General features: G+C 36.3%; 1 protein-coding gene across 1 annotated transcript in view; it reads left to right on the top strand.

Moving 5' to 3' along the window:
• LOC110451326 (ALK tyrosine kinase receptor-like) overlaps positions 1-9,961 on the top strand; it is a 77,430-nt gene that overhangs the window by 18,692 nt on the left and 48,777 nt on the right. Inside the window, exons 4-6 of the mRNA XM_021499261.1 lie at positions 636-760; positions 2,627-2,775; positions 3,027-3,133. Coding sequence (XP_021354936.1) covers positions 636-760; positions 2,627-2,775; positions 3,027-3,133 — 381 coding nt within the window. The remainder of the gene's footprint in view (positions 1-635; positions 761-2,626; positions 2,776-3,026; positions 3,134-9,961) is intronic.

The raw sequence follows: 9,961 nt of genomic DNA, 5'->3' as shown, positions 1-9,961 counted from the left end.
ATCCAGAATTGATTGGTTTAGTTGATAGTTGAGCCTGAGTTGACAAGGTAAGATGATAGTTGAGACTGAGTTAACAAGATAAGTTGATAGTTGAGCCTGAGTTGACAAGGTAAGCTGATAGTTGAGCCTGAGTTGACAAGGTTATTTAACTGTCGAGCCTGAGTTGACAAGGTTAATTGATAGTTGAGCCTGAGTTGACAGGGTAAGTTGATAGTTGAGCCTGAGTTGACAAAGTAAGCTGTTAGTAGAGCCTGAGTTGACAAAGTAAGTTGATAATTGAGCCTAAGTTAACACTAAGGTTAGTTGAATGTTTAGCCCTATTTGACAGGTTACTTTACTGTTAAGCCTCAGTGAACAAGGTTAGTTGCTAGTTGATCCAGAATCGATTGGTTTAGTTGATAGTTGAGACTGAGTTAACAAGATAAGTTGATAGTTGAGCCTGAGTTGACAAGGTTATTTAACTGTCGAGCCTGAGTTGACAAGGTTATTTGATAGTTGAGCCTGAGTTGACAGGGTAAGATGATAGTTGAGCCTGAGTTGACAAAGTAAGCTGATAGTTGAGCCTGAGTTGACAAGGTTAGTTGATAGTTGAGTCTGAGTTGACAAGGTTACCCTGTACACTGTTTTTTTTGCAGGTTTTGTTAACACGAATCTCCCAGGCTTTAAGTGGTTGGACTGTGCAGTCCTGGAGAGCTCAACCTACATCCAGCCTTCTGCCCAGGTGTTTGATTCCAGCTCACCGTATTTAAACATGTGCAAGGTATACCTGATTAGTCCTGTTAAACTGGAAGTTTGCACCAGACTTATTTGTCACTCCATCTTATCTGTCTGTACAGTTTCGGTCTAACAAATTTAACTGCTAAACTTGTACTAACAGTTGGTGATAAAACAAGCAATACGCAGTTTAAATGTATTTCAACTTTGAAATGGATCAAATTAAAATCTCAAGAGATATCTGGAAAATAAAACAAGATACTTCCACTGGAATTCATTAGGCTTCAATACTTTGAAAGAGCTAAAGTGATCTAAGTCGATGTGACTCTTGAAACTGTAGTGTTAAACACAAACGACTGCATGACTATTTTGACTTAAAACAAAAAGATGAAAGAAATTTTCTGCTGAGGTCTTAGGAAAGATTTGGCAATAAAGGTACCTCGTTTTAGGTGTACGTGTTAAGAGTATATCTCAGTATGGAAGGTTCATTGGTTCTGTCCCTGGAACGAAAAAACAACAACAAAAATCAAAAAGCTCCTAAAACCACAGTGTGGAAGGTTCCTGGGTTTTGTCCTTGGAATGAAGAAACAAAACAAAAGTCCTAAAACCAACACACTGCTTCCAGTATACTCACACACATTACACACTCAGGGGTACGTCCTTAGATTAACCCCTTAGCTGTGAACAGGACTCCATAAACACAGCCAAACTGTCATTGCTACTGGTTTACATGATAGGGGGATCAATGGGGGACCATCAGATGGTACCTTGCCCATCTATAATCTTTCGTTTCTGGACCAGACTTGTATAGTTTTTTAGTATTGTTCTACATATACAACAGGATGACTGTCTAGGAATCTTGTAGGGACACTTTTGATTTTGGTGTCAAAAGGTCAAGATCAAAATGACCTGACATGTTAAAATCATTCTCAGACTCAAAGAAGCATATTATTTTATTTCTTCATATGAAGTGACAAGAAAACAACTCTTATTTTAAGATGAAAATGTCAGTCCAGATCAAGGTCTCCTTATTTTGTAGACATATGTTCACCTATGACTTTCAAGTGTTGCAAGATGAGTAACTATGGGTTCATTGAATTGAGGAGGAGATAGACTAATATTGGAGTAAAAAAAAGGGAATGGTTAAGGTCACAGAGCACTGATAGAATGAATTTCAGACTCTATAAGAAGGAGTTATAATCTGTCCAAAACTTCTGACTTAGTAGCATGACTTCTGTTGAGATGAAGAGAATCTCTATTGATTTTGGGATAAAAAAAAAGTCAATAGACACTGTCATGGTGAAGACATTGTTCTAAATAAAAATCCAAATGTTTGTCTTGATTATATCCCCCGCAACGACGTTATTATATCCCCTGCAACAAAGTTATTATAGCCCCCGCAACGAAGTTAGGGGGGTATACTGGAATCACCCATTGCCTTTCTGTCGTTCGCCGTAACTTGTCCAGAAAACTCCATCTTAACTAATAGGCAGATGTTATTGAAACTTCACTTGAATGATCAGTATATTATGTAGTTGTGCACCAGCATTTTAATTTCAGATATATACACTTTATAAGGTCATTACAGCCTTTTATGCGAAATCACTTGTCCGGAAAACTCCATCTTAAGTAACAGGCCAACTTTATTGAAACTTCCAGATGTCAGTTATAGCTAGTTCTGAATAATGTAGTACTTGTTGTATGAAGGGTAGTTTTGGGATATTGTTTAATATCTTAATAACTCATGATATGAAGACTTCTAGTAATGGTAATTACCTACCTAACAATCATGACAAATATTATCATCTAGTACGAAGTTATGCAATATGAAATTAAGATTTTTTTTTCCTATATCAGGTCAGCGTTTTTGGTTATGTAATATGAAATTAAGATTTTTTCTTTCCATTTTCAGGTCAGGTTTTTCCTCCGTAAATCGTCCACACCCCTGAAATTAGTGATGAATACATTTTGTGATGAAGGGTCTACAGTGCTAGCACATTTCAACGATACAATAAATTACTGGGAAAATATAGTTGTACCTCTCAAAGACCCCAAGGGAAGGTAAGATTTCAACTTATTCTTTATATTTGCATAAGTATATGGTAATCTTTAGATCAACAACTGAATAAGTCACAAGTGACAACTTTAGAGGAAAGCCAGGTTTGTGGTTTATGTATATAAGCCTTTGCTTACATTGTTTTAATTGATGATTATTCAAATAACTATTGATGTACTTTAAATGTTATCAATGAGTGTGTAAGAACGTGGTTTACAAATGATGTGTAAAAGCCTGAAATATTTTGTACTTTCAGCTTCAATTTACAGTGGATTGTCACTAGTACTCGCTACAGTCCTTTCCATAAATTGGACATACAGATTACAAACATATCACTCAGTGTAGAGTGCTTCAGTATACAGGGTGAGTAAAATATTACTCTATATCAACATTATTCCTCTAAGTTACAACAACATTGGATGTAAGTTTATTCTTTTATCATTCTTTTGACAAGTCATTTTGGCTAAGATATAACCTTATCATGAATTCGCGTACATTTTGCACGCCTCAGTGATCATATACTGGTCAGTTGTCTAATGAAGGGTCACATCACAAATTGTACTACTTTTTGAAAAAGTCCTACATATGAACATTTGACTGGTTGTGCTGCTGTATGGACATTTATTATGTCATAAAAAATAGTCTATTTAACTTTCTGTACCAATCCAAAAATCCAGGATTGCCAACATGGCCTCTGATTGGCTGAGGCATTATTTGACTTCTTCTCAAGAATGGCCAATTGTACAAATGTTTCTGATGTCCCCAACAAATCTTCTTACTTCCCGTGCCAATCCAAATATCCAAGATGGCTGCACTAGTATCTGATTGGCTGAAACATTTTGATTTCTTATAAAGAACAGCTGCACTGATTGACTCCTAATTTGGTACAAGTGGTTTTTTTCCTGAGGTTTCCAACAAGTGTTCATACTTTACACGCCAGTTTGAATATTCAAGTTGGCAACCCTGATTTGCTGAGGTAATTTCAACTTTTTCTAATAAATATCAGAACTGATTTACTCTAAACATGGTGCAAATGTTCTGTATGAGGTCCACAATTTAACTTTTCATGAAAATCCAAGATGGCCACTGTGGCTCTGATTTGGTGCGACAATTTTGATTTGAACTCATGTGACTTTACAGGGGCTTATATAATTTAGGCAAATGAAAACCTGAAAATTTAGTCTATACTGAAAATATATATCTCCTAACGAAAGTGTATGTAGTTGACAATGACATGGTCTGAAGCCAACATCCAGTGTGGTGAGTTTCACATTTTGGGAAAGCACATGTACAGCACTACGCTGTCGGACAAAAACACGTACAGTGATAGCTACCAGTCTTGAGTTTACACATATCACATTCTTTAATTTACACAATACATTGCAAGTAAGAATTAAAAGTATCATAATATTTACCTATAATCAGATATTTCAGTTTACATTTGGATTTGAATAAAAAGAATGGATCAATTAGAACATGCACGTACTGAGAGGGTGCCGCAGGGAGAATTTCAAACCGCAGAAAGTACGACATCGATAGGCTGAAACGTAAAATAGATCACTCATGTATAACGATGTTTGTGATGCTGTTTGAAAATGATTTTGATTCGGAATAAATACATGTACTTGTATTCCAGAGAGGCTAGGTGAATAAAGCGAGGATTTACCTTCTCTCCTCGGCTGGAAAGACATTTTTGTTAGCTAGAAATTCACCGACAGCTGCCGCTAAAACGTACGGCTGTACAGTTAAGGATTTCTTCATTAATGATTAAAAACGCCAAGAAAACATTGCTTTTGTCAATTTCTCAACATGAATTGTTCATAAGGAGTGTCAAACTATATTATCATCATGAAGAATTTTGTGACAAGATTATAAAAAAAACTTACTTCACTAAAATTGTCCCTTTAAGGCCCTGTGGGCCTCTTGTATTTATTGCTTTTTAAGTGTAACAATTAATCTGTGTCTTTGTACTTTAGAGTTATGGACCTATATCACATTTCGTGAAAATACATGAAAAAAACATAAAGCCTAGCAAAAGCAAGTTTTCATTTTCCCTGTTGACCAAACACAGAAAAACGATACATAATCAATGATTTATGTCTTTCTTTCTCTGGATATCTATATTTTAGATGGATTTTTTTACCATGAAATTTGTATTCATTAACTTAGATTAGATTAACTTAGATTATTCTGAACGCAGGCATATACATTTGCCTCTATATTCAGATCACAGTCCTTCAAATAATAATTATATACATGTAATATAGTGATATAATGATGGAAGTTTAAGTCTATGCAATCTTTCCTCGTATGAAATATCCTTCATCCCTGGCAGTAATTTGGTAGCTCTCCGCTGAACGTTTTCCAAAAGGTTGATAACCTGTTGTTTGTATGGTTTCCAAACGCAGGCTCATATTCCAAGTGTGGTCGTACTAAAGCTTTGTATAACAGGCAGAATGTTTTGTAGTCCAAAAATGTGTAAGTTCTTCTAATGGCTCCAAGTACTTAATTCGCTTTGTTTACTGCGGCTTGTATATGGCTTTTGAAATTTAACTTATTGTCTATAATTATTCATGTAGGTACATGCATGATTAAAGAACAATTAAGGAATGTGTCTTACTTAACTGTGCCATACCATGCTTACCTAACTGTGTCATACCATGCTTACCTAACTGTGTCATACCATGCCTACCTACCTGTGTCATACCATGCCTACCTACCTGTGTCATACCATGCTTTCCTAACTGTGTCATACCATGCTTACCTACCTGTGCCATACCATGCCTACCTAACTGTGTCATAACATGCCTACCTAACTGTGTCATACCATGCCTACCTACATGTGTCATACCATGCTTACCTACCTGTGCCATACCAGGCCTACCTACCTGTGTCATAACATGCCTACCTACCTGTGTCATACCATGCTTACCTAACTGTGTCATTCCATGCGTACCTAACTGTGTCATACCATGCCTACCTATCTGTGTCGTACCATGCTTACCTAACTGTGTCATACCATGCTTACCTACCTGTGTCATACCATGCTTACCTAACTGTGTCATTCCATGCGTACCTAACTGTGTCATACCATGCCTACCTATCTGTGTCGTACCATGCTTACCTAACTGTGTCATACCATGCCTACCTACCTGTGTCATACCAGGCTTACCTACCTGTGCCATACCATGCCTACCTACCTGTATCATAACATGCCTACCTACCTGTGTCATACCATGCCTACCTACCTGTGTCATACCAGGCTTACCTACCTGTGCCATACCATGCCTACCTACCTGTGTCATAACATGCCTACCTACCTGTGTCATACCATGCTTACCTACCTGTGCCATACCATGCCTACCTAACTGTGTCATAACATGCCTACCTAACTGTGTCATACCATGCCTACCTACATGTGTCATACCATGCTTACCTACCTGTGCCATACCATGCCTACCTACCTGTATCATAACATGCCTACCTACCTGTGTCATACCATGCCTACCTACCTGTGTCATACCATGCCTACCTAACTGTGTCATACCATGCTTACCTGAAAAGTTTCAAACAAAGAGGTTACACAAAAATAAAGGGAGGTAGCTCCAACACAAATCACAGGTATAACGATTATACCTAGCTACCGTAGCTGTACACAGTATAGAGGTCCTACTTATGTGCTGTTATTGTCACTGTATTTACCATTCTAGTGGATTCTATCTGTAGGGCTGCTAGAAACCGCCGATAAAAGTCAATCAGATTATGGTAAAAAATAAATAATGTATGAGTTTCTTTGATTTGCTGTTTTCATTTTAGATCTTTCAGAAATGGTTATAAACATCGATAAAGGCGTCTCTTGATACAGAGACTATGTTTTAATAACTTATGTGAATAAAACTCTCTTTAGGCAAAAATTGTATTAATAAATATATGAAATTGTACCAAAAACAAATTGGACAACTGTAAATGTAATAATTGTATCTGTGGAGGTTAGTGTGGTATACTTCATATACCTAAACACAACAGATTTGTCTCCTGAAATGATCTGTTGAGTATAAGTACTTAACATTTCATACTTAATCTATATTCTGTCACAATATATTTTCCTGATGTGGTATTAAAACAAAGTTTCAATCATTTTATATACCAAGCTTTGAAATTGGTAAAAAGTGATTTTGTATTATTAGTAAAATATTGGTAATTAATAAGACATTGTGATGAAGCTTTACAAAGTTAATTCTCCTTTCATCGTATCATAAAGATTGTGATAAATAAATATCACTTAGAACTACTCCTGCAGTGTAGTATACCGTTAAGGTACATTGTACCTAGCTAGGGAAACCACAACTGGGAATTACCCACTATAAACCTTGAACAGAACTTCTTTGTAGACATATGTATGATACCACTCATCCAGCGAGATCATTTACAGCCTCCTAACATATTACCTATTCAGTAAAATGTAATTGCCAGCCATGTTGGAACAGCTAGGTTCTCCTCTAATTTGCACTTTTAAAATGCTTATTCTGGCTTCCTGTACATGTATCTGTAATTTTCTCTGTGAACGACATTATCAGCAGGCAGGAAAGATGATTTTGCAACTGTACATATCTTTATTCGACAGGAAACACCTTTAAATTAATTTGCAGTTGAAAGCATAATTTTGGTAGATAAGCTCAATCTTTTGAAACGCGGAATATACTATTAAGTTTATTACCGGTACAGGATTATTTAAGAATCCTCTACAATGGACTCAAATGAACAATAATAACAATATATTTAATAAATCAACTGTGACAACAGTTCCAATTTCTATAGAATTTCAGACTTATAATTATATAAAAGTTCTTGATCTTCATTTTAAAATAACTGTGATATGAATTGCTGTTTTAGTAGACCAACAATTATTTTATGTACATTTATTTGCTGTGATACTACTTTGTCTTTTAACTAACCAATTTTACTAACAAAGGACCCTGTGAAGATTAGCTTTGCTAAACAGGTTTTGTATCCTCAATAAATAAAGTTTATTATTATCTTCCCAGTGCTTATCTAATCTGTTTGTTAAAGTATTTACTGTTGGTGCCGAGATTACTTGTTTTTAGAGATTGTTCCATACTTTGACTACGCACAGACCAAAAACAATTTTCCTTATATCCAGTTTACAATGCTGTGAAAGTTGGTATTTTAAATGTCCTCTTGTCCCCAGTCTTTGGACCTTGTCGTTCCAGCGTTTAAGAAAATCCGCTGTCTTGATAATATGAAATTCATTAAAACTTTGGATAGCCTCGTGCCGATTAGCACATGTTCAATTGTAACGTCATCAAAAGTGAATGACGATAGGCATACCGTCTGTCCGGCGTAAACTTTTGTTTGTCCGGCATTCTCCTCCTACATTTTTCGACCGATCTCTTTGAAACTTGGTTTACATTATAAACATGATATGAAGTTGTGTCTCCCTTAAAAGAATTTTGATTCAACACTTTTATTTAAAAGTTATTGCCCTTTGTTCATTTCAGTATTTGATTTTCTTATCCGGAGATTTTCTCCTACATTTTTATAGCATGTCATGACAGCTAACCACTCTTTGAATGATGCATATCTTATTTAGTTACTCTTGTTTTGGTTGACTAACCCTCAGCAGAGCCTCGGGTTGGAGATTTCTCTGTCACACCCTCAGAGTAGGGGAAGATTCTGTTAATCAGTACCATTCAGCTACACCTATTACACGTATCAGCCTTCAGTGGCTTAGTAAACTCTGACTACGTATAGATTACAAATGTGACTACCATCTCTGCCTTCTTTGGCTTAGTAAACTCTCACTACGTATAAATTACAAACGCTTTTTGTAACATGTTGTAGATATTTTATGATAAATAAAATATTTGTAGGGTTGATTAGCAATGTTTCTTTTCATTATTTTATTGTTGTAATAGTTTTGAACAATGCCACACGCTCAAAAAATGTGAAAGTGTTGAATTTGACAAAAATTCAATTTTTCGGGTTTTTTTACAAATAAATCCCCAGTTTATCGGAATGCCTAGATTTTCATAAAATCATCTCTACATAGTGACATAACCATCATGTGAAACTTTCATTGAATTCTGATGGCTAATTGCGAAAGGGTGGAGCCTCCTTAAATTGCTACTAGTACTGAACAGCTGCATATGGATTATAACTTAATTTGGCCTGGAGTATCCTTGGGCAAATGGAACTCAATTTTGTATATAAACTGAGGGTGTGGCCCCTCTGGGTGCAGTGGGGCAGGGCCCAATAGGGGAATTTGAGGTTTAAGTCTTCAAAATCCTTTTTCCTCTGTGCCTTTAGAGGAAATTTATTAAAATTAAGCCGGAAGCATCCTTGGGCAAAGGGGACTAAATTTTGTATAAACAGATCGATGGGTGTAGCTCTTCTGGGTGCAGAGAGGAGGGGCCTAATAGGGGAAATCAAGGTTTACATATTTAAAATCCTTCTTCTTCTATATCATTGGAGGTATTTCATCCAAATTTATTTGAGGTAAATATTTAAAATTCTTTACCCTCTAGATACCATTGGAGGGATTTTAACTAAGTTTAATCCATAGAATCCTTGGGTAAGGGGGACTCAGTTTTTTATAAAAGGAGAGTGTGGTCCCCATGGAGGCAAAGGGTCGAGGCCCAATAGGGGAAATGTAGTAATAAAGGATCCACATAATTTCCTTTAGAATGACATGACGGATGTTTAACAAAGAGCTAGCATCCTTGGGCAGAAGGGACTACATTTTGTATAAACGGAAGATGTGGCTTTGGAAAGAAGAATGGGGCCCAATAGGGGAACTTGTGGTTATTTCTCAAAAATCCTTCTCCTTCTGTACCTTTCACTAAATTTGGTTCAGAGCATCCTTTGACAAAGGGAAAGTAACATTTAAATCGACCCTATTTCATCGGAGCAGAAAGAAGAAACCAAATTAGCGATGGGTGTTGCTGAGAGACTGCAGAGCCAATACTTGGAAATACCTGCAGTATTATATGTAAAAAGAAAAGTTTTCCATGGTGACTTTGTTAACCAGGTGAGTTAAACAGGCCCTCTGGGACTCTTGTCATTAGGTCAAAAGCTATTGATTATGAAAAGGAAGAGTAATCATGAGCATCAGGATTTGACCATTTTCAGTGAAATAGGCACACGGTTGTTGCTTACATGACAATGCTACGA

Source organism: Mizuhopecten yessoensis, unplaced genomic scaffold (genome assembly GCF_002113885.1).
Source record: "Mizuhopecten yessoensis strain PY_sf001 unplaced genomic scaffold, ASM211388v2 scaffold641, whole genome shotgun sequence".
Taxonomy (NCBI): domain Eukaryota; kingdom Metazoa; phylum Mollusca; class Bivalvia; order Pectinida; family Pectinidae; genus Mizuhopecten; species Mizuhopecten yessoensis.
This window is presented reverse-complemented; position numbering and strand designations above follow the sequence as displayed.